The 25,371-nt window shown below is 40.3% G+C and overlaps 1 protein-coding gene across 7 annotated transcripts; it reads left to right on the top strand.

The window, feature by feature from the left end:
• Nucleotides 1-481: 481 nt before the first annotated feature.
• amph (amphiphysin) lies at nt 482-23,712 on the top strand. 7 transcript variants are annotated; one of them, XM_078935444.1, is made up of 22 exons: nt 482-661; nt 1,748-1,828; nt 2,350-2,404; nt 2,500-2,594; nt 4,736-4,831; nt 4,908-5,015; nt 5,112-5,197; nt 5,614-5,689; nt 5,810-5,892; nt 6,145-6,283; nt 9,463-9,573; nt 9,644-9,727; nt 10,051-10,077; nt 11,232-11,255; nt 12,059-12,253; nt 15,125-15,166; nt 15,414-15,698; nt 17,472-17,516; nt 20,076-20,126; nt 22,237-22,425; nt 22,529-22,630; nt 22,726-23,712. In XM_078935444.1, the coding sequence occupies exons 1-22, from the start codon at nt 593-595 to the stop codon at nt 22,828-22,830; spliced, it is 2,148 nt and encodes a 715-aa protein (XP_078791570.1). In that variant the 5' UTR covers nt 482-592; the 3' UTR covers nt 22,831-23,712. The 7 variants fall into 7 exon arrangements, with proteins under 7 accessions (XP_078791570.1, XP_023820890.1, XP_078791572.1 ...); XM_023965122.2 differs by having other exon boundaries at nt 9,454-9,573; XM_078935446.1 differs by lacking the exon at nt 15,414-15,698 and having other exon boundaries at nt 9,454-9,573.
• The last annotated feature ends 1,659 nt before the right edge of the window (nt 23,713-25,371 follow it).

Raw genomic sequence — 25,371 nt, 5'->3', positions numbered from 1 at the left:
ATCATGAGAAAAATGCTACACAAACATATTAAAAAGACCAAAAACACAGTTTTTATTGAAGTGGGTCTTTAAGCGCACATCCTGGCATGCAGGGCAGAACCACTGACAGCATTCAACATCACACCTGCAACCTCCACCTTCACACTTATCCTCCTATAAGACACTATCTTTACCTCCAGAACATTTTTAGCAAACTCCTCCTTCAGGATCACTCCTCCACCGTTCTTTATGCCCTGCTCTCTTTCCATCTGGTGTCTTGAACACACGATGTCCATCTTTCTTCTTTCCGTCATGTCGACCCGCTCTCCAGTTTTCCCTGTCAAAGTCCCAACATTCACAGTTTCTAATCAAAATCCTTCACTCCTGCTTTATTTTGTGTTTTCTTCAAAAATCTTCATCTTTTAAGGCCTGATTATCAAGGATGAGAGGGTCAATGATGGCAAACTCAGTGTGAGATGGGGAGTTTCTGCCCCTTCAGGATGGTTACTGAATTGCCGGAGCTCTTAGCCCCACCCCGCAGGATCACGCACGCACGCCCGCCCGCACGCACGCCTCCTACAGTCGTCGTGTCAGTAATCCTCTCTCGGTCATCATGGCGGAGATCAAAACGGGAATCTTTGCTAAAAATGTGCAGAAGCGGCTGAACCGCGCGCAGGAGAAGGTAGGAAGGCCGGGTGGGGGGGGGGGGGGGGGGGTGAAGGGTGTCCTAAGGATGCGAGTGGAGGGAGGGGGGGTCCAGTGTGACGGCTGGAGGCTGTGGGCCTGCGGAGATGGTCATCGATCATCACCTCATGTCACTGATCGATGTTGACTGCGTGTGTCCGTAAAAACGTTAAAAATGATGATTGGCAGAAATCCTCACTGAGGATTAACACGACCGTATGTGACGTCATCGGGCTGCCAAAACGGCACGCACGGTCCTGGATGAAGTGGGGACTTTCGAGTGGGCAGCCTGGGGTGGGAATGACGCCACGGTTGCTGTTACCTGCGTCACAGGTGTTATGTTCACCGCGCGCGTCCATGCAGATTCCCCCGTAAAGTAGACGGCGAAACAGGAGCTGTCCGAGTGCTGAAAGTGAGGAGCCCGGTGCATCATGGGAGAGCAGCATAACCAGCACAACACATCACTTAACCTTAACTTAACCTTAACGTTCAGCTTTATTAAACAAAAGAGTTTGAAGAGTTAAACACAGAAATAGAAATGAAAAGAATGTAATAGTTCACTCTACAAAAGAAGAGATTTGTATTTTAAGGATCTGCCTCTCCATTCTGTCTTCGGAAACTGAATGAGCAGTAATCCTGAAAACAAAGTGTTCTGTTGGGAAAACATGAAACTATCAACTCTTTGAGGCTCAATGGGAAATTTTCCATTAAAGTCTTGAAAAAATTGTAGTGAATAATTTTCACACATTTTCTTTTATATATATATATATATATATATATATATATATATATATATATATATATATTTATGTTGAGCTAAATTGAATGTATTTAGTATTATTTTATTGCCAACTGCAAAGTTTTTCTTTATTGTTATTCTCTTATAAAATAATCTTTAATATTATTTTGCAGAATTTTTGTTTTTCTTTATTATTTCAAACTGAAACTCAATTGCAATCCCAAAAATTGACGTTTCAACCAAATAGCAGAGAAGATCACCCAGGTCCAGAATGGATTGGTTTTATTGAGCTCTTTTTCCATGGGTGAAGCAGATTTTTGATGATTTCAACTGCATGTGTTGTAGGTTTTGCAGAAACTGGGAAAAGCAGATGAAACCAAAGATGAGCAGTTTGAACAAGTGGTTTCCAACTTCAAGAGACAGGAGGTAAGATGTTTTCAAGCTGAGAGAATATCGCTTTTCATGTCAAGGAGCAAACAAGAACTCACTTTGTATGGATGGTTTGTGCCTGTTATGAGGTGAAGAGGTAAAAACGGTTTTAAGAAACGGGGTAGATTGATGTCCAACATTAAGGGGTAGAATATTTTAGGTGCAGCAATGGAAAAGCTCGACCCCCTCAAATGTTCTTTTTGGAGCTCTAGGAGAATCTGATCAGCTGACCTGAGAGGAGTTAAGAGAGGTATGTGCTACAAGAGACCTGAGTCTAAAGTACTCAGGTTGAGGTGTTGAGATTTGAAGTGGTGGGGTGCCTCTGATGTTCTCCAGTCTGGACTCCAGCAGCGTTCTGGAGTGTTTAGAGGTGAGAAAGGAACCAGTCTGTATGTTCGGAATAAAGAGGGTAATCCAAAATAAAAATTGATGACACGAACATCACCTGCTTTGAAAGTCAAGTTTGACAGTCAGTGGTAAATCCTGGAATGTAGCTAACCAGAAGTGTGTTGTGTCAGTCTGAAGGCTCGCGGCTGCAGCGAGAGATGAAGGCCTACATGTCTGCGATCAAAGGTAATAGACTCTGTTCTAAAATCTTTGTCAAACATTCAGTTTTATTTGGGTTTTTTAATTGAATCTGTGTCAGGAACTCTGCCCTCCTCTTTCAGGGATGCAACAGGCTTCCATCAACCTGACCCAGTCTCTGCATGAAGTCTACGAACCGGACTGGCACGGAAAAGACGAGGTCCTAACGATTGGAAAGGTCAGTCACTGTGGCACGCCTGAATGCACCACATCAACATCTGAAAACTGAACCGCAGTTTAAGGAGGTTTATCACTTCAATGCTAGAAGAACCAACTGTGCTCCTGATTGGATTTGTTGATTTGTTGTTTCTACATCAACAGAAAAGTCTATCAGTTGCATGGAAGAGTTTGATAAATTTCAGAGAGGTGTGGTCCATGTTGAGGGGACTATAGGGAAGCCTTAAATGAAACAATTAACTGAACATGTTCTCTCAAGGTTTCCGTCCAGCATCAGGCTTGGCTCCCTCAGCCGAAATGGACCTCTATCCTCTTTTGACTCACTGCTTGTCTGTCATACATCAGCTTTGCCTCCGTCTCCATTCAGTCAAGGTCTAAAAGTTGGAAAATAAGGCAGCTGAAGAGCTGAAACAAAAAGAAAGTTTCAAGTCTAAAGTTGTTAACCCCCCCCCAGTTCAAAACACTTCAGTTATGTAGGATTCTTCAGCACCTCTTCAACTGACCCAAAAGAGGATTCAAATGATGACAAAAACATCCTGCTTTCTTCCAGGATGAAGTTTTCTAAATGAGCAGGTTCTTCTTAAGGGAGCTTAAGTTCTCTGATGCAAGAATAAACAATGAAAAGATGAAATTTTCAACAATCACTTCTTACTGATGTCCTCTGGCTCCAACATGGCGGCGTATCATATCGCAAAATAATGACAACTGAATTGACTTTAAATGGTTGGTGCCAGAAGCAAGCTTATATCTTTGGGTGACATCACACTCACTCGCTCCAGTTCTCTTATACAGTCAATGGCTTGGACTTGGAGACAGACACAGAGGCAGCATTCTCAAAGACAGCTTCATCCACCTAGTTGGTGTTTTATACAAGCCTGTTGCAACACCTTCTAAACTCCAACACAATACCTGACCAGTAGAATAACTCCTCCGTTGTTCCAGTGTTTGACCAGTGTGTGACCAGTGTGTGACCAGTGTGTGTCCAGTGTGCGCTCCTGGCAGGAAAACTGGGTCCACTCCAGTTTGCATACAGAATTTAACACAATCGTCAATTAACTGGACTTCACAACCCCCAATCAAAGATTTCATTCATCTACTTTTCATGAAGTTTAAAATAGTAAATAATAACACCCTGTTTCTGATCTCCATCTTGTGGATAAAGAGCTTTAAAGCAGATTTAAATTGTAGTTTTCAGAGCCTTTCTTGGATAAACTCCTAACTATATTTCTCACCAGCACAGTAGCCTTGGGGTAGAGTGTCTGCCCTAAGATTGGAAGATCACAAGTTTAAATCCATGGCCAAGTCATACCAAAGACTCAAAGACTCTAAAAATGCAATATAAATAAAGATTTAGTTACTTTACTAACCACAGCAAGTGGTTTTAGATCCAGTACAATGACTTTATGGACAGAGTTCCACTAGGGGGGGTTCTGGCCATTCTGGCCATTCTGTTTTCTGTTTGCACAAGTGACATCACCTGCACAAATGAATGATACTTGGAAAGATGACGTGCTTTTAGTAACACATCTTAGGAACAGCCAGGTACCACCACTCTGGGACAAACCTTTACACCAAACCCCAATCAACTCAGCTTTATCTTGCAGTACTGAAGAACCCCTCAGTGATGAAGAATGCCACCCCCATAACTGAGGACTTTTCTTGCCTCCATCACTTTTTCAACTTGCTGCCATCAGGCGCACAATTGAGAACCTTTCTGGCTAAAACTTTAACCAGAAAGCTTTCAGTACAATATCTGCTTAAAGTCTTCACTTCATATGTTACTTTTCCATTTTTATCAGCTTTCACTTGTGTTTTCATGCTGATGGTGAACTTTAAATGCTAAAATGTGTTTTTTATTAACTGGAACAGACAATACATTTTTTGAATCTGAATATAAAAAACCATCATGGAGAACTTTGAAAATCCCCTTCATAACACAATAACTTAATCTCAGACTCTCCTCGGTCAGAGGCTTCTTTAGATCTAGTCTAATACTGACTAAGAAAATTACTTTCTTCATCTGCTGATTTCCCTTCTAGGACTAATAACTAATAATGTCCTTTTTAAAAAAGTTGGTTACCTTGAGCAAATCCTCAGTAAGATTCCACAATTATTTAAAATCAAATCCTCTATTTCCTGCAGGACAGTGATGCCTTGTGGGAAGACTTCCATAATAAACTGGTGGACGCTACACTCTTGAACCTGGATGAGTATCTGCAGCAGTTTCCAGACCTGAAGGTATGCATCACCCTGTACTGTGGTTAAAGAATAAAAATGGCATGTGGAAAGAATCTGGAACTGAGCATTGTTTCAGACCCGCGTGGCCAAAAGGAGCCGGAAACTGATTGACTACGATAGCGCACGCCACCATTTGGAAACTCTGCAAATATCAGGGATGAAGAATGACCGCAAAATCACAAAGGTTGGTAGTTAGCTCTCCGTCAAACCTGGTTGAGGTTAGAAATGAAGGAAGATAACGGGTTAAGACTACTAGTCTTGATTGAGTGTTTGTGCACAGGCAGAAGAGGACTTGAGAAAGGCTCAGAGAGTGTTTGATGAACTGAATGTTGGTCTGCAGGATGAACTGCCAACTTTGTGGGACCGGTGAGTCATGTCACACATCTATGTACACACCTATTAGGCAGCATTCATGTAAAGCAAAGACTCCCTCAGTTTACACATAAATCGGTTAAAATGTTTATTTTGAAGTCTCATCAGAAGCTCCGCCCTCCTGCAGCTAATCTGTTAGACAGCTGCTAAGACCAAGCCAGAGCGGATCAGAAAGACTCTGATAACCATGTGGTGTTCACACTCATGGGCAAAATGTTGAAGTCTATAGATTTAACAGACAATCACCAGCTTTCCTCTGCAAACGGAAAATATATTATTATGATGTTCATCCAAAAGGCACAGATCAAAGATCAGAGACTCTGCAAGGCTCAACATGAACAACAGGTGGATGGGGTTAACGTCAGACATTCAGGACATCACTGAACTCAGTGTGTTTGGTTCTTTTACAGCCGGGTTGGCTTCTACATTAGCACCTTTAAGAGTGTGACGAGTCTGGAGGCAAAGTTTCATCGAGAAATCTCATTGGTGAGTTTGTTTTCTGGTTTTTATTTGCCATTCCAGCAGCATTTAGCCTGACTGTAAATGACTCTGGCTTAACAAGGAGCTGCTGTTGGAGGAATAAACTAAAAAACTCCCCTTTTTTAGGTCTGCAGGGAGCTGTATGAGGTGATGACCCAGCTGCGTGAACAGCACTCTGACAAAATCTTCACCATTCAAGGAGCCCCAAGGTAACTGGCCTACCTGCTCAAATTACTGTAGAACTCCTAATGTGTTTAAATGACACTGCTTACAATAGAAAGTGGAAAAAGGCCAGTATGGACTTTATCATCGTTTCTTTGTCAGAAACCTTCCTTGTTTCAATTTTGCAGTAAAACGTTAGTGATGACCTTTAATTAAATAAAGTAAAGGCTAAAGATACAGGTAATACAGGTATGCCAGGTGTGTTTTTTTCATTGTTTGGTCTCTTTCTTTTACATCAGTGATACAGGACCTTTGCGTCTTGCGAGGACCCCATCACCGCCAGAGGATGACAGCCCCCCGGAGAGCCCAGACATCAGCTACAACAATAGGCTCCACCCTGTCTCACCTGGTCCACCACGACCCAAATCTCCTGCACAGGTAAATGCCATTCAGAAAGATGGTATCCACATTGTCCCCACAAGATATCAACGTGTCAAATCTGCAACACAAAACCATGGAACACAAAACTCGCAACAAACAAACAAACGTTGTTCCAACAACACATGAATATCTCATCCCTGCAACGTTAGAAAAATACCATTTATGCAACACAAAATGTCATTCCTGCCACACACAACCATGTTCTATCTGCAAAACAAGAACAAGTCTCATGTCTGACGCAAGAGTTTTATATTCCTATAACTCAGTATGCTTTTCCTGCAACAAAAAAATCATGTCAAACCCGCATCACACTACCATGTGTAATTACAAGGTGTATGGTAAATGGCATATCCTTATATGGTGCTTTACTACCTTCTTGGAAGGCCCAAAGTGCTTTACAGTCACAGTCAATTCACACACGAATTTGCACACTGATGGCGCCTCCCCTGCTGAACACTTGCACCAACCTATAACCACCAGGAGCAATGTGGAGTTAACTGGTTCAAGGACATTTCCAGACATAGGCGCGAAGAGTGAGAACCTAACCTGCAATATTCCGGTCAGATGTCATGTCTCCCATACAAAACAAGATCATGTTATTGCTGCCACAAAGAGCAAGTAGTTCTTGCAAAACTCAGACACGTCATTTCTGCAACAAGAACATCTTGGACTTGTAAAACACGGTCAACACTAGAAAGTTTCCTTCATACAACACAATATGTAATTCTTACAACACACAATCATGTCGTAACTGCAAAGCAAAAACAAGTCGTGTGTGCAACACAAACATTTTACATTCATGCAACACAATATGTTGTATTTGCAATTGATATTCATGTATTACCTGCAACATACAACCTTGGCATACTTACAAAACTGGAACATGTCATTTCTGCAACACAAGAACATTTTGAGTTTTCAACACTCCGCTATGTTGTTACTGGAACACAGAAGCTTATCCCTCCAATGCACAACCATCTCTAATCCTTAGCTTAAAATGTTGTAGCAATGGTTTAGTGTTTATTGGACATTTTGTTAACTCTATGTGACTTTTTTTTTCTTTTCGGCACACTTTTCTCTGTTGATGGGTGAGTGAACACGTAAATGCAGTTTTTTGTCATTTGTCTTTATCCCTTTATGTTGGCACCCTTGATCCTCCCCAGTGTTGTGAGTCCACTTCCAACTCTGTTTGGAGTTGAAAACCCATGTGCTTACGCCTCTGTTTTGTGTTTGTGTATTTTATTTTTATGTGCATTGGTTCTGGTCAGGTGGACCTAAAAACTCTTCAGAGACAAAAGCAAATTAAGGAATCAGTTTTTATCGCAGTAGATATTATTTAAGACCAGATCTACTAGGCATTGAGCCAGTACCATTGTGGGTCCTGATCGATCAATCAATAAAACTCCATTTGGATAATGCCTTGAAATAACCTCTGATCAAATCAAAGTGCTTCCTTTGAAGCCAATGTTCAAATGCCAGAGTACTTTAAAATAAAAGACAAGTTGTCAGATCATAAAATTAAAAGAAATAACAAGAAAGATTAGTATTAAAATTCTAGTTTCAAAATTTTGATTTTTGATTTGATTTGAAATGGTTTATTTTTTTGTTTCAAAATGGGACTAAAGTTTTTATTTAAACCCAGGTAGATTTCTGATGAAACATACGTTGGTAGGCACAGATTCGAGTAAAGAATATCCAGGATCTTCATACTACTTAGTCTGTACACGGGGGATCGTCAGCATGGGGGATACATTTTCACAGACCAACCAAAGTGAAAGTCTGTTAAAAAAAAAAGTTCATATAGTTTAAAGGAGGCACGACTATACGCTATTTTTGAAAATGTTTTAAAAGTTAAAAATCAACTTTAAAATAAATTTAAAAAAACATTGAAAGGAGTGCAAAACGTGAGTCATGTTGCTCTGTCTCCTAATGTTAGTTAACACCTGAACCATTATAGCACCAGCTATAAGGCTCTACTAATTTTTTACCACTTTAAAGCGTGTTATAATAGTCAACGCTTTTCCAGGTCTCTCTGACTTAGGAACAACTCAACTTAAGCCAAAGCTTAGAGCTAGAAAACGCTAGTTTAGACAAACAAGTTGATCTGTTCGTCAAACTGAATGCTGCTGACAAATATTAAAACAATTTTTCCGATTCCTCTCAAAAAATTTTGCTTGACTGCTAAAAGTATGATGTTTTCAGTCATTCTACAGCTGGTGCTACCACCGTTGCTGCTTTCAACATTGCAGCTTTGGTAACTACCATTGCAATTAGGTGTTAATGACCTTAAATGATCCTAAAGCTAAATTATTAGCCTTCCCTCAAGCTGTTTTATTCGTAACAAATTTTAGTGCTATAAAGGATGTCTTATTTCACAATTTCACCATATCCCGTAATAAGTTTCTTCTCTGTCAGTTATAAAAAATATATTTAGCATGGAAGACTATATGACTATCAGAAGAAAGCCTATATGGAACAGTACAACATAACTATAAAACAACTGTAGTGAGCTAATCTGTATTCAGATAATGTAAAACTCAACTGATGTGTAATGGTGCTGTTATCAGCCACTGATGCCATTGTCATTATTCTAAAGCTTATACATTTAAAATTAGATGACATTTAGAGAAACATTTAAACTTGAAGAAAAGTCTATCCCTGAAACTCAGAACTGATCTGGTACATTTGTTACGTTACTGTGCTCCCTTCAAACCCATTGATTGGTATTATTTGTATATACTGTGGGATTGTGTAGTACTGTTTTGTAGTATGTGGCTCTGTCATTGATGCTTCAACAGTTCCCCCTTGAAGGGGACCTGTGTTCCCCCCTCTTGCTTCATGCCGCTTTTAGAATAGTTGTAGACAGACGCCTTTGCTCAACTGTTAATGTCTGGCTGTTTGAAGCCGCAGTGAAGATGATGGAGCAAAAATGTAATAATAAAATTTGAAGCTCTAAACTTTATTTTCTGTGCTTAAAAACTGTCAGGATTGAACCGCAGCAGTGGTCTCTTGGCACTCATTTATGAGCCATCTGCAGTTTGACAGTCCTGTTGTTCTTTGCTGCACATTGACAGTTTGGCTGCAGATCCATATCAAAGCTGACTCTTACTGATCCTGATCACCTTTACTTTGACTTGTTAAATGACTCCTCTTCATGCCTTTGACAGCCGAAAAAGGGGCCACCAGTGCCTCCTCCACCAAAGGCTACACCTACAAAGGAGCTGGCTGAGGAGCAGATCATTGACCTGTTTGGTGGGGACTTCCTACCAGCACCTTCACCCTCACAGGTAAGATGGACTCAGACCCCTATTGTAGTTATTTGGCAGGTGTGGATATTCATCTATCTATTCTTCACAGCCCAACGAACGACCAGGAGAGTCCCTCCTTGATCTAGACTTTGATGCTTTTCAAGCAGATGAAAGTGTTTCACCAATACCTCAGGTATCACCCACCAATCAAGTATAGAACCATCAAACACCCCTTACCTAACTTTACAAAGCAGTGGTAATGCTGTAGCCATCAGCTGTACTTCCCAACAATCAACACCATTTCAGAATGAAAAGCCTTATTTCAAAGCAATACTTTGTATTCATAAATGCTTCTTTTTATTTTATCTGTCAGAAAATTCAGTGCAGACCGGCACTGACTTCTGACACTCTGTTCTTTCTGTAGAGAAAGCCCTCATGACTGGTTCTTGCATCTCTTTGAAAAATGTAAATGTGTTTACTTAAACTTTTTTGTCCTTGGTTTATTTACTCCTTCAGACAGCTGTGCCGTGGGACATGTGGTCGGTGAGTACCACCATCTGCACCATCAAACGTTACACCATGCATGAGCCCTTGATCATGTTGGATTTAGGGAATAAACATCTGTCATTTCAATAACAATCAGGAAAGGACTTAATGTGCGGGAGCAAACCACAACTGCAAACAAAAGTACAGGTGGTTAACAGTTAAAAACAAAGAATAAAAAAGGGATCCGTCCTAATCCTACCTCTAGACCTTGATTAAGAAAGACTCCCAGCAAGAACCAAAAAATGCCTTGCATGTGCACAAAGATAAAGAGTGTTAGTTGCTTATTATTTGCAGGTGATTAACCTGATAACAGGTGCAAACAGCATCACTTGAATTAAAATTTAGAGTGTGCTATGGTTTCATTAAAGACAATTTAGTAGGACAACAAGAAGGTTACAAAAGCAAAATGAAACCAAAGAAAATTAAGATGATGAAGGTGCAGAAACTGTAGTAAGTGTTTCGGAATGATATAAACTGGGAAAAGAATCTTGCTACGTTTTGAACCACGACCCAGTGTACGCCACATTTTAAGAGGAGCATAGTGCGGTCTTGTAAGTGGAGGAAGCATTTCTCTCCATCCCACCCAAGCTGAATTTTAGTCTCAAAACTGGAACTAGTTAACGCTTTTACACCAGAGTTTTAGCCACAGTGTTGACATTCTTTCTTCTACCATAACTCTTTAACTGCTAATGCAATTAATGCAGTTCCAGTGGATTTTAAAGCCAAGAAAAGTAGTCTTGTGCTGATATGCAACACTTAACAGTGATGAAGTGTTTAGGCAATCAACATGAATCGGCTAATTCTGTTGTGGAGAAAAACAGCTTTGTGCTGTTATGCAACACTTTACTTTAGTGCGTGATAAAAGGTGCATGACACCGGTTGTGAAAAAGCGCTTTTGACCAAGTCAGAATCAGCGGACTCACAGTGCTTGCATAAACTCTCAAGTATTTACAGTAGGCCTAAAAGCAAGTGTCATGTCATGTGTCGTGTGTAGATGTCGCCAGAGACAGCTCCGGTGTTAAAGGGTTAACCATAAGTTAGTAGTTCATGTCAAGTTTCTCTCAGGTTCCAAGTAAAGTTCTGTTCTTGTATAAAGCTGCATGTGTTTAACCAGCAGGAACCACTTTTCATTTTATTTCATTTGCTTACAGGCAAACTCCCAGCCTGCACAGCCTGTAAGTATTCCCACTAACACATCTAGAATCAAAAAGGTGTTGCAGTCCTGTTCAGTTTACAATCACAAGGGTCAAAGATACCTAGATTTTGAAAATTCCTCTAAAACCTCTTTTTATCTCTGTTCAGTTATGTTCAAGAATCTTTTTTTTTTTTACATTTTTAAGTTTTGGTTTAACTAATTCCATTCACTTGTAATGGAATCATTTCCTATTAGTCTTGACTTCTGCGTACTCAGATGGACCAGTAAATCAGAAGCTCTGAGTCCACATTACAGCAGCCACTTCACCCTTCTACCTATCAATATTGTGGGCCAACCTAGCCTCAGTTGTGAACAAAATACTGAACTCTTCCACAAGGGGCTACTTGAAGAGGATTAGCTACCATGTTCAGGCAAGAGCTCAGGCTTCTTGTTTGAAAGGGGGCTAGTTTTCATTCCAGCCCCTTCAGACTTACGGTAACTGCAAAGGACCTTAGCCCACACTAAAGGTCCTGGTCAACAGGACGGTGTAGTCTTCTGGAGGTTTTAAACTAAAAAACCCTCCGGACCTGAGTGCTCCTAAAATTTATGTCCAAAAAATTATGAACCACAAAAGTAACAAAAGGCCTCCTTGGTGGGGTCCAACATCCACTGGAAACCGGTTGCTGGGATGCTGCATCTGCTGCTGTTGAAGCTTCTGATTGTCTTCATTGGTCCTTGCTTTCATGGTCAAATGAGGTGTTTGGAGATTTGCTGTTCAACAGATTCAACTGAGGGGTTTGGGGGAGGAGTCCAAATCTTAATCTACATTTCTTGTCTAAGCAGGTTGCTGATTCCGGTTTTGTGGCTGAATGGACTGCTGATTTTGGTTCGACCTCAACAAATGGAGAAGCTGCCTCCTTGGCTGAAGCTTCCACCATTGGGGTGCAAGGGGAACAGGGCGACGCTCAGGAAGGGACTCTGGTTGGAGATGGAGAGACAAAGGCATCTCCTCAAGACACAGAGGTGGTGGCAGACGAGGTTAGCTGCCAAGAATATCAGACTAACCCACACCATCATTCTTGTGGAACAAGCACTGATGAAGATGATGCTGGCCAGGCAGACACAGGCAGTAAAAAAACGACTCAGGAAGACCGCAGGAAGTCTACCCCAGGACTCATTTTCACCAATGAGTTTGGTGAGGAGGTTATGGACAGCACTGGGGACAGAGGAGACAACTGGTCTAGGTCTGTGGACGGTTCAGGGTCTGAGTATGAGACTGCTGAAGAGTGGGGAGATGGGGGTCAAGGGGGAGGCTGGGCAAGTGCAGATGAAGAGTTTCCAATTGATATGGGAAAGTCAAACAACCTGAAAGGATGTGCGGAGAATGGGGCTGTTGATGCCTCAAAAAGTACCTGTCCTGAAAGAAAAACTGACTCCTCTGAAGTTGACATTGATAATTTTGAAGCTGATTCACAGGAAACCCAAATAGATTTATCCTCCAAAACAGACAGTCTTTTTCAGTTAGACTATGAAGGTTCTGCTGAATTCCAGACAGCTGTCGCATGTGATTTAGTTCCTTTTGGAGAAAAGAAGGCTGAGGGTATGTTTGATTTAAATCAGCCAAAAGAACAAAAGGGATATGGTAAGTTTGATTCAGACCCTTTTGCAAAAAAGGAGGGTGAAGGTGGATTTGATTTGGATCCGTTTGTGGAAGTGGGTGGAGATGGGTTTGATTCAAATCTTATAGCAGAAAAAGAGGGTGGAGGTGGGTTTGATTCAGATCCTTTTGCAGAAAAAGAGGGTGGAGGTGGGTTTGATTCAGATCCTTTTGCGGAAAAAGAGGGTGGAGGTGGGTTTGATTCAGATCCTTCTGCGGAAAAAGAGGGCGGAGGTGGGTTTGATTCAGATCCTTTTGCAGAAAAAGAGGGCGGAGGTGGGTTTGATTCAGATCCTTTTGCAGAAAAAGAGGGTGGAGGTGGGTTTGATTCAGATCCTTTTGCAGAAAAAGAGGGTGGAGGTGGGTTTGATTCAGATCCCTTTGCAGAAAAAGAGGGTGGAGGTGGGTTTGATTCAGACCCTTTTGCAGAAAAAGAGGGTGGAGGTGGGTTTGATTCAGATCCTTTTGCAGAAAAAGACAGTGGAGGTGGGTTTGATTCAGATCCTTTTGCAGAAAAAGACAGTGGAGGTGGGTTTGATTCAGATCCTTTTGCAGAAAAAGAGGGTGTAGGTGCGTTTGATTCAGATCCTTTTGCAGAAAAAGAGGGTGTAGGTGCGTTTGATTCAGATCCTTTTGCAGAAAAAGAGGGTGGAGGTGAGATTGATTCAGATCCTTGTGCAGAAAAAGACAGTGGAGGTGGGTTTGATTCAGATCCTTTTGCAGAAAAAAAGGGTGGAGGTGGGTTTGATTCGGATCCTTTTGCAGAAAAAGAGGGTGTAGGTGCGTTTGATTCAGATCCTTTTGCAGAAAAAGAGGGTGTAGGTGCGTTTGATTCAGATCCTTTTGCAGAAAAAGAGGGTGTAGATGGGTTTGATTCAGATCCTTTTGCAGAAAAAGAGGGTGTAGGTGCGTTTGATTCAGATCCTTTTGCAGAAAAAGAGGGTGGAGGTGAGATTGATTCAGATCCTTTTGCAGAAAAAGAGGGTGGAGGTGAGATTGATTCAGATCCTTGTGCAGAAAAAGACAGTGGAGGTGGGTTTGATTCAGATCCTTTTGCAGAAAAAGAGGGTGGAGGTGGGTTTGATTCAGATCCTTTTGCAGAAAAAGAGGGTGGAGGTGGGTTTGATTCAGATCCTTTTGCAGAAAAAGAGGATGGAGGTGGGTTTGATTCAGATCCTTTTGCAGAAAAAGAGGATGGAGGTGGGTTTGATTCAGATCCTTTTGCACTAGGAAGTGCTTTTAATTCAGGTGTTTTTCAACAAATTGGTCTTGAACACTGTCAGGAAGGACAAAGTGGGCAGGGTAAAGTCATTTTTGCAGGACACGACTTGGCAGGTTCCTTGGGAAGTACCACTTCTGCACCCCAGACTTCTGCTGTGCAGCAGGCAGGCATGGGCAGAGGCCATGAGTCCTTGCCCACTCCACAAATCTCTTTCCATGGAACACCAGCAGAGAGTAAAAAGGAAGTTAAGACCCATGTAACTCACAAAGACCCAGAAAACTCAGATATGTCCGAAGATGAAGCTGCAAACCGGAGGTTTGGGAAGTTGTACCAAGATCTAGATACAGAAAAGGAAGAGGTACCAACTTCTCCACCACTTTTTAGTTTAGCAGATTAGCATAGAATAGTTTAGAATACAGAGCAGAAGCCCTGTCCTGTTTTCTGTCCTCTACACAGACCATTTAGCAAGAATTCTCCCAAAACAACCTGGATCCCAGTCTTTAGAACCCCCATCCCACTATATCTAGTAGTGTATGTTGTTTCCCTCATTTCTTATTTTAGTCAAATCAGTTTTCCCCTTAAGTTTCCAATACTAACTTTTTCTCTGAAATTGAACTTAGGTTACCAGTGCTTTTAATGGATTAACGCAGGTAATTTTTTTTTACTTAAGTTAGATTTGCTCTCAAAAATAGAATCATGCATTTTACAAATGTGAGCCCTGTCTACCTTTTGACCACATTTGCAATATTTTCTAGTTCTTGGTATTCACTGGTGTCAGTAAGGAGCTTTTCTTCAACAGTTTAATCAAGTCACAGTTTTAAAACATATCGTTGGATTGTCTTTTAAAAACAAACAAAAAAATTAGCTTCAAATTATTTTTGGAAAATGTATGAGACATAGGTGTCTTAAATCTGGTCACTATTTTCCTTTGTGCCACAATTACTACAGCTTTTAAAAACATAAATGTTGTTCATAATCTTTTCCTAATTTTTTTTCTTGTATTTATTATTTTAATGCATCTAACCTGAAGGACGCAGGTGACCCATCATTCTTCGCAGATTTTGATAAAATGGTAGGTTTTCTAAATTAACTTGTTTTTTACAAGCTGTTGTTGTTTTTAATGTTTTGATTTTTATGACCTAATAAGAGCAGAATTTGTGATTTCAAATATTTTTTTATTTAAATGAGTTATAACAGAACAGTTGGCATTTCACAATTGAATTCCATTCATTGTTGATTTATCTGCAAAACCTTTCCCTCTGAGTGTGTGTTAGGACTTACTTGTTCTTTGGAATTAATTTAATATTTCTTCGCAAAAGAATGACGTTAACAGCAAATCATCCGAAGATCCTGAAGCATCTGGGACAGAAGCTGTTGGCTCAACAGAGGCTATTGATGAACAGGATAAATGTGAAACTCCCCCAGCTGAGGAGCCCAAAAGTCCACCTTTTCCTTCTGATGAGAAACCTCTGAGTCCCCAGGGGGAGGAAGAGGTAGTGGAACCTCAACCAAGTCCTACTGATGAAGTGAAAGAACCTAAAGCTCCACCTTCAGATCAAGATGAACAAGGAACATTTTCAGAGAGTCTGGAAGATAAACCAGCTGTGAGTGACATGCTGATGACCTCAACCATCCACCATATTACCATCATCCTCGTGGCTGTGATCTTTTTACCATAATGTCCTTACCATCACTCTCATTGTTTTCTTCATTATTAATTTCATTGTGTTTATTGTCAGTGTGGTCGTCATCATGGTGTTCTTTACCATCATCATTTTTCATCTTCACCATTTTTATGATAAAGTTCATCATTTTCACCATGATCACCAACCCTATGTTCATCATTATCATCTTCATTATCATGAGTATCCTTGTAATCATCTTTAATCATCATCATGACCTTTATCATCAGAATCACCTTTTTCATGGAAAATCTGCTGTTTCTTAAGGTGGGGCATTTTTATAAATCAAGTGTTCCAAGAACCCATCGATACACATTCACACTCTATGCATACAGAAAAAAAAGCAATCGTATGTAAAAAACAAATAAGGTAAAGGAACAGTGATGGAGGACATAGTAAATCTGGTTTTGTTCCTCCTAGACAGATCTTATTTCTTTGATTATTTGAATAATCCGGTGTGTTCATTGGTACTGGAAAGAAACAGTCTCTCCCTGTCCTCTCATCTGGGTTCTGTGTGACCCATACCCTTGAATCAAGGGCAGAAGCTCAAGGAGGTGGATATTTGATTCAGAGGAGTTCTTGACTTTGGGTTCAACTCCGTTTGTGGGAGCTGGTGTTGTCTTTCAGGCTGGGCAGAGGCTGGGCTGTGTTGATTACTCTGCTACTCTCTTCATATCATGCTATAATACAGCATGTCAGGATGTTCTCCATGGTGGCTCTACAGACCACCAGCAGCTTCTCTTCCAGGTATTTCCTGCTGAGGACCTTCAGGAAGTGGAGTTGGTGCTGGACTGTCTTCACTGCCGTCATGGTTTTGACAGTCCAGGAGAGGTTACCTGAGAACTGCACACCCAGGAAAATGATTGACTGGACCCTTTCCATACAGCTATTGTTGATGTAGAAAAGGTCTAGGTCAATTTTTCCTTTTCTGAGAGCAAGAAGGATATTTTTCCTTTTAGCAGTCTTGAATGGGAGATGTTTCATAAAGCACCATGCTGACACTTGTATTGACCTTATCTCTGTAGTCAGATACCCTGAGATGACTTCAACCATGGTGGTACTATCCTCTTCAGTATACTCCTCATAGTCATCACCCCTATAATTCTTTACCATCTTTATCATCCTAATTGCCTTAGTTTTTGAAGTTTTCATCATAATCCTGCCATCCTCTCAATTTTTATCATTATTACCATTTTCCTGATCCTCAAGGTCAACATTCTCCTCCTAGACACCATCATCCCCGTGATCATCTTCTCAGTCCACATGATCGTCTTCATCCGTAATAATTTTCATGATCATTCTCATTCTTTCCAGCCACAGCGTCCTTTCACTCTTTCTACCACTTTCAAACTGATTTCATGGGCTTTTCTTCTTCCATACAGTATTGTTGTTATTAATATCAGCAATGACAGCAACACACTTGGTTGGAGGGATTTTGTAAGCTGAGTGACATGACCTCCAAATATCAGCTCTACCACACTGTCTGCAAGCTAACCCATTTAGTAGCTACGAAGAGCGGGAAGTTTATAAAATTTTAAATTTAAATCAAAATCTGAACCACAAAAAAGCAGAATTCAAAGTACTGGTACTATGATTGCGAACATAGTGTATTTTTAAAAGTAGTATGTATGAGATAACCATTTGCCTCAGTAAGTTAGTTTATTTATGTTTAAATGTGACATGTTTCTTTTCAAGGCTTCATTTGGAGCTACAGACTCTGAGAGGGTGGAGCCTGTCGCGGTATGTTATTCTACACCAACAAATAAATTGTTTAGATTTGGATTTCATAAAAACAACTTTTTGTATCTGAAGTTTTTCATGTTGATTTGTTTTTGTTGTGGTAGCAAGTTTTTGTATGGTGGAATTTAGATGAAATAACTGACCAGGGTCAGGCTGGAACATGAAATTGAGCTTAAATATTAGACTACAGGGGGGTATTCCAGGAAGCATGTTTAAACTACCCTGACTTTAACCCTGAACTCTGGCTGAAATCCGCCTGAACTTGCTTACTCTGGGTATGTCGGTTCCAAAAGACCGGATATGAGTTGGCGTAATTACGCTCAACTTGGTAATCCTGGGTTAATGCACGTGCATGTCAAGTACATAAAGGCATTCTCAATAGATCGCAGATTTCTGGAGTCACCTTGGAAACGCGTGGTGAAAAATTAGAAAGCGCTATACTTCAGTGAGACGGAGTCTGAGATTTTAATGACGGCGTATGAAGATTATACGACCATCAAAAAAGTAACACGGCTGCATCATCAAAAGAAAGAGTTTCTGCTTGTAGTAGAAGAACAAACAAAGTAAACGCACAAGTTTCGGATCTTGTTTCCATTTTCCTAGTGACGCATATATATATAACTTATCAAATTTGCCAACTTAAATGAATTACTTATTGGTAACAAGTAATTGAGTTAAATTTATTCAACTTAATTTCTTACGTCTATAAAACTCAATAACTGTTTATGCAACTCAAATTTACATATTTATCTAACTAAATGTCATATTACTCCAATTCAATTAATATTTTTTCGATCTTAATTATATTTCTTGAACTCTCATATGTCTAGGTTTGAGCTGGCAGATATGATCATTTTTATAACAATAAAAAGGACGGGAAAAAAATGAGCGGAGTGCATAAATTCATTGAAGAATTCTCCATCATTGTCATGTCAGAAAGAAATGGTAGGGGTGCTATATAAACTCATCATCCTCTCCTTCACTCTAACTCATGGTGCAGAGACGTAAGCTTAGTGGAACAAAATAACACGGCAAAACACAGTAAAACAGCTAAACAACTAAACACATTTGGTCAAAAACCCACATTAAACCCAAATCCGTCCAGACAGGCAAAGGGAATGGTATTCCACAATCCCTTGCGGTGCCGATCTAACAGCAGCACCAAAGTTACCCCTACTTAATTGAATTAATTTCAATGAAAGTAAAATAACTGTCTGAAAACTATGTGTTATTTTTAATCTAACTTAACTAAAAAAAAGATTTATCTTAACTGAAGCAAATAATTAAGTTAGATCAAAGTAAAAAAGTTTATTTTTCCAACATCCATACGTGGTCTTATCACCCTCTCACGGTGGAAAAAGTATTATCTGAGCTTCTTCATCCACTAAATCATCTTCAAATGGACACGCCATGCTGCTTCATCTCTCTGTAAACAAACTAACCTTCAACTAAACCTGCTCCAGACCAGGTTATGTTCAGAGCATGAGTTGCTATGGCAACTTGACATACCCTGAAACATACCTCCATTTCTGGAACCGAAAGCTGAGGTTATCAACTTCCTTAGCCTCAAACTTACCGTGGGAGTTAGCATAACCTGCTTTCTGGAATACCCCCCAGGTGTCAAACTCCAGGTCCTGCATGTTTTCTAACCAACCTGCCATTGAAGCTCCTTATTGGCTAAACACACCTGATCCAGGTAATCAGCAGCAGATGAGACAGGATTTCTGAAAAACCAGCAGGATGTCGGCCCTCGAGGCCTGGAGTTTGACACCCCTGAATTAGACTGTGTGGTGGACCGAGCAGTAAAAGACAAGGACAGCAAAATAGTTTTATCAAAAATTTTCTAATTTATTTTACAAAGGTGTAGATGGGCAAAAATGGGCCCTTAAAAGAGGTCAAAGTAACAAAATTAACTCAAGTTTTTAAATGTAACAGAGGACAACTGAACAGACAAACCAACATAATTAAACTGACCTTCCTCATTGGAAACACAAGGGAACATATATAGTGGCTGATCAAACCAACTAGACACACAAGGGGGAACTTAAAATGACTAAGACAAAATACAAACAAACTAAACTAAAGTCCAACCTATAGTAACTTAACATACACAAATGAATGAAAATAAAGAACATCAAAATAGAAACTAAAGTAAAGAAACACAGAAAGAGTTCCTTGTCCACTGGGCGATGGTTCAGTCCAATTAGCTGCCTGCTGAATATAAGGCCTCTGCTGACTGGGATGCATTCTTGTGTCAGGCCTGACTTGATTTTCCAGCAGCAGATGGCAGCAGCAGCAACAATGGCTCCCCTTAGCACTGGCAACTCAAACAAACCATCAAATTATAAAAAAGTAAACTGAAGCATGCTAATAAATGTTATCAAATGTGTGTGTTATGTTTGAAAAAGAAATCCAAAGGTATATGCAAAAATAAAGTGAACAGATATGTAGGGTGTGGTGCAGGATGTTACTGCCCTGATGGGGTGGCAGTGTAGGCAGCCACCACAGACTGTCACAGAGGATTTCTTTAAAGCCTTTTCTTTGTGTGTGGTTCAACAGATTTCTCCAACTGAAGAGACCAAAACTTCTCCTGATGAAACTGCTACATCGGTATGTTTTTTTTAACACACTTGCTGTCTTTGGAGCACCTAAAGGTTTAGTACCAACAATGTCCTGCTATCTTGTGGACACTACTTATTTTTATTGATGCCTAAAGATGAATTGCACCTCAAGGGCATATTTGCACTGTGTACAAGGGTTTGTTTCCTTGGACAATCTGCTTTAATTGGCAAAACCTGAACTCTGAAACTGATCAAGGAGAATCTTAGTTCACTTGAGAGCAAGAGTTTCTGTTCATCTAGGGGTGAACTGAAGTGTGCAAGTGACCAAAATGAGACGTTTCGGTCAGTCAGTAACACCCACAAGTTAACAGTTTGGAATTGTCTTGTTTTTTTTTCTAGCAGTCGGGTCCTCTTTTTTCCCCTTTTTCACATCTGATGTGCCGTGTTTGAAAGTGGACCACACCAGATAAACAAATGAAATTTACTAGCAATCATTGGTTCACACTAAGTGTATGAGACATTCATAATATGAAGACTGAGGAAGCTCCCTTGTTGATGAATAAAACATTTAAATGCTACAAGAAGCCTAGGTCATGTGACTAAGCTATCAGACAACAACACAATATCCTCACTCGGCAAACTGCAGAAGTCCAGGCAAGAGCGAAATCCCCACTTCAGTGTATTCAAGGACCCAATCAAGGACTTTAGCTTGTGCTCATCCACACAGTTTTCAAGGTCATATGGACCTGCACATTACACAGCATGATGAGAGTGATCATCAAACGAGCCGGTTTAGCTCGTGCTGGTTCGCGGCGCCTTCCGTCCGTGAAACCAGGGTTCGACTCCGGGCTGCTCCCTGTTCCCTTCTCTACTTCTGTGCCGGTTCCAAGCCCGGTTTGAGAAGGTTGCGTCAGGAAGGGCATCCGGCGTAAAACATTGCCAAGTTTACCATGCGACTTGTTCGCTGTGGCGACCCCTGATGGGAGAAGCCGAAAGAGGAAGAAGATGAGAGTGATCATCTAGTATGGGGCTTTACAGCTCAGTACTTTGCCATTGAAAGCTGAGTAAGAAAGATCAATGTCCTTGTCTGGCCTATATCAGAAGTTTTGTTTAGTCTGAAATATACTTTAAGGTTCCATGCGAATAAGTCTACACAATGTGGACCCTAACTTTACCAACTTGGAGTGGTACAGTCATTGAAAAAACCTAAAAGTTTGATCTCAACTTTAACAAATGCAACAAAAAGGATGGAACAACTTGAGTTCAACTGACTGTTCATGTCTGTTCATGACTTTACCCAACCACTCCAACCAAGATGACATTTTAGTACATTTGTATCATGAGCACCCACATGTACAGGGCGACTCAAGACAAACATATGGTGAAACTGAAAATGTTTCAATAACTGTACCTTTGCTTTATTCTTGGCATTCTCAACATCCATCCCCTGACTGGCCTTTTCACCATACAAACACTCCTCGTGAAGTACAGATTGATCTGGCTTGGCTGTGTGTGTCTCATGGCAAATGACAGGATTACTGAGAAAATTTCCTACAGTGAACTGGTTTCTGGAAATAAAAAACCTATCATAACTGGTGGTGGTTTCTCTAGAAACAACTGAATAAGAAAGAAAAGTTGCAGAACCCTTTACTACATTGCAGGCCCTGCTAAAAGGGACATGCACTTAGAGATTTCCTTTATGATTTGTAAGAACTTACTTCCACTGTGTGTAGCAGAACTTGCTCCTCCAGTGCTGCTCTCATCAGTTAGACATCTCAAAAGGATAGGGTGCACCACTGATGTCTGCACTTGGCTATCTTAGCATAAGCTTCTAATATACATCCTTTTCCTTCAATTCACTTTGTATTACGATCCTCTAGGTGCAGCACCACCAACCCCTAGGGTGCAGTTTCTCTGGTTTCTGGTTTCAGGCCAAAGTAGGCTTCTCAATCAAACGACAAGCTTTTGCATCTTGTTTTTTCCTTGAGGGCATATGGGTTTGGGTTATGGTCAATTTTTTTAGAACCAGTGCTCATGTTTGTACTGTCAATTAAGGAAATTATGGTTTTCCCCAAGTTTTAGTATTTTTCTTGTGGTTGATGTGGGTACTTTTGAGTTTTAAGTTGGCTTATTCTTCTTGGTTTAATGTTTGTGTGCAGGAACAGATGCCCATCCCCTCTGTAGTAATCGAACCCGCCTCCAGCAATGAAGGTGATGATGATCGTGATGTCGACATCATCTCTCCTACCACCATCAGTGACAATGGCGTGGCAATTCCAAGTCAAGCCATCAAACATATGAGCCCTTCAGGCTCAGCATCGGGGCTTCCTGATGAATTTTTGTACAAGGTGGGGCTCTTTGTCAACAGCAAACAATTTTCACCCAAAAACCTACAGCAATAGCACTACATTATCTGCCAGGATTTAAGTCATCTTGTTTCTGTACCTGCAGGTAGAGACTATGCATGACTTTGAAGCTGCAAACTCTGATGAGCTGGATCTGAAGAGAGGGGATGTTGTTTTGGTGATTCCCACAGTCTCAGTGGAGGATCAGGTAAAAATATGATGTTGTTTTTTTTTTTTACTAAAGCAGGAACAGTGGGTCATCAGTTGCGTACAGTTACCGTTGTGTGACAATTATCTTTGCAGGATGCGGGATGGCTCACAGGAATCAAAGAAAACGACTGGTTAACACTTGGTGTTGGAGCTCAAAAAGGACTTTTCCCTGAAAACTTTACCCAGCGTTTGGAGTGAACTTCCTTTTCTCCTTCGAAACAATATTTGAAATACTCCAAAGTCATTGCACAGGCAGTGTCTTCAGAACGCAGTCAGTTGACCTGCGGGAAATTAACCTGATGCACCGGCATGGTTTAGGGTTATACTTTTAGTAAAAAAAAAAAATGTGTGTAACTGTCATGTAAGTAGTGTTTTTTTTTTTGTTTGGTTTTTTTTTTTTGCTTCTTGGGAAGTCATCTAAAAGCATGATATTTAAGGTTGATGTATGGAAATGAAGTTTGTATTATGATAAAAGAAACTTTGGAAGAACTACAGCGTCTAAAAATTCACACGATTGAAATCAATTGATCGCTCAGAGAGAAGCTGTACTCTGCACCTCGTGTGTTGTATGATTTTATTGTTCTGCTGTGTGGTCTGGACAAGCTGTAGTCTTTGTGATTCAAATGTTTTCTAGTGTAACATCAGTATTAATTCTCACAAAAGATTACCTTCACTCTTTGATTATTCCTAATGAATTCCTATATAATAGTCAAGTATGTGTCGTTCTAGATATTCACGTGGAATCACCTCAGTGATGAGTTCTTTTGTTCCCCCAAAATGAAGACGTCATAGAACATGTAAGGATGTTAAAATTGGTCAACCAAATACAATCGTTGTGACATTTGACCCTTGTCTTAGCCAACAATATAAAAAGATTCCTAAATGTTTTCACAAAGAGAAGATCTGGACGTGTGTACTTGTATCAAGTAACAAATCCGATATGCAATAATTTTTTCTGTTATATTCTGCTCTCAAAGACTGTAATGTGGTTCACCTGACCTTGTTTGACTGTCTTGATTCTTAAATGTGATTTGAATGCTATAATTACATGTCAAGACCAATAAACAGTAGTGGATAAAACTCAAGTGTTTAGGTTTTTGTTTTTTTAAAGAATATTGATGTACGGTATATAATTGATGCTATAGTTTTTATGAGCTATAAGGGCTGATGATTACAAACAACATTTCTAACTCAGGCCCTTGAGGCCGCTAGGAGGGTCTGGAATGTCACTTTTGATATCACATTTTTGACAGCAGCATCAAATAGATAAAGGAAGTATTAAGACTGGACACATTTGGTTAGCTTAAAGGGAACCATAGTTGTATTCCCCCAATAATCAGAAACAAATTTTTGGTCTGAATTATTGACTGTAAAAACAATAGACATGGTGGCACCCATATGAGAAAAAATAGAGAGGGATTTTGCCTCATTTCATGAAAGGCAGAGGTAAGGCATTTACTGTGGGTCACACCTCGATTCGTCCATTGCTTTTACAGTCTATGGTCTGAATACATCCAAGCGGACCCTGTTCTGGGACCAGGAACCACTCACGTGTCCATCTTTGGGGAGATCTTGGTTGGATTTAGCTTTGGTTTGCTCAAAGATTCCTGGAGTGGGAAAACTGAACCAAAAGGCCACCATAGGCAGTGGTCATGTAATGTAAAGAAATTAGGAGTATAGCAACAGATGAGTCGTGGACATAAAATAAAGCAACGATTGTCACGTTATCAAAAAGAAAAAAATAGTCCAACTCCTTACTTGTTAGAACATTTATTTTAACACAGCTGAAAACAGTTCTTATGTGCTTGCCTGTGTCTCGTTACTAGGCACACGCCGGATGGTGCTATGACATCATCCGTAACACTTGTGCTATCCTAGGCAGTTTAACATTGTGAGTTGGGTCATCTAGACCCACTAGACAGTGTGCTGAACCTTTTTTTTTCAATGATTTGTGAACCTCACTGGTGTCCATGGATTACATTAAATCTTTCCACATTTATCCACCTTTGTCATGGTAGGGAGAACACATCAATCTAAGGTTGGGGTCATCTAAGATAGCACAAGGGTCAAAGCTACCTTGTAGATCTGTTAACAGAATTCTCTTGAAACGAAGCCATACCACCACAACGATGAGACACAGCAACTCCTGCTCCTGGGTTTCATCGTTTGCCAATCCGTTACAAATTCTTAATATTTTATTTTTTTGTTCTATTTTTCACTTACCCAACAAAAGGAAGAGGCAAGGTGATGAAGATATTGGTGTTATGTTTGGAAGTTAGGATTTAGCATCAATTTTTGCAGTTTGCACAAAGTTGTCAATTCCCCGAAGTCCCACGTTTTTGTCTCTCATGGCTCAGGAGGGTTTGTGTCTCCAAGTATGCTTGTTTCAGCCTTAACATGCAAGTTATGTTCTGTCATGTGGATAACAAAGAGTTTGTCTTTAAAGGGACCTCAGCTGGGCAGCAATAAAAAGTACTATTTCAGAAAATTAAAAAAGAAAGAAAAAAAGTTTTGTGTCCTGTAAAGCAAGAACAAAATAAAGTTATTAATGTGCTGTTTACAACAAAAGACAAAAAACAAAGGGATTGGAACCTTGGCCGTACATAAAATAAGTCAGGGAGACAACTGACCCAGCGACATGGACCGTCAGAGACAGCAGCTCCCTGCTAGGGTTCTCAAACAAAGTCTAACGATTCAAATGAAACAAAACCCAGCAGTGTAAGACTGCTGAGGACAACA

This window comes from Oryzias latipes, chromosome 17 (genome assembly GCF_053564925.1).
Source record: "Oryzias latipes strain Hd-rR chromosome 17, Olatipes_Hd-rR_3.1".
NCBI classification, from domain to species: domain Eukaryota; kingdom Metazoa; phylum Chordata; class Actinopteri; order Beloniformes; family Adrianichthyidae; genus Oryzias; species Oryzias latipes.
This window is presented reverse-complemented; position numbering and strand designations above follow the sequence as displayed.

Excerpts from the sequence above, each read along its gene's own strand:
- amph (XM_023965119.2), top strand. The coding sequence starts at position 12,422 with ATGGACAGCACTGGGGACAGAGGAGACAACTGGTCTAGGTCTGTGGAC. Across the intron at positions 15,699-17,471 it reads GTCTGGAAGATAAACCAGCT|GCTTCATTTGGAGCTACAGA; the intron begins GTGAGTGACATG and ends TTTCTTTTCAAG. Across the intron at positions 17,517-20,075 it reads AGAGGGTGGAGCCTGTCGCG|ATTTCTCCAACTGAAGAGAC; the intron begins GTATGTTATTCT and ends GTGGTTCAACAG.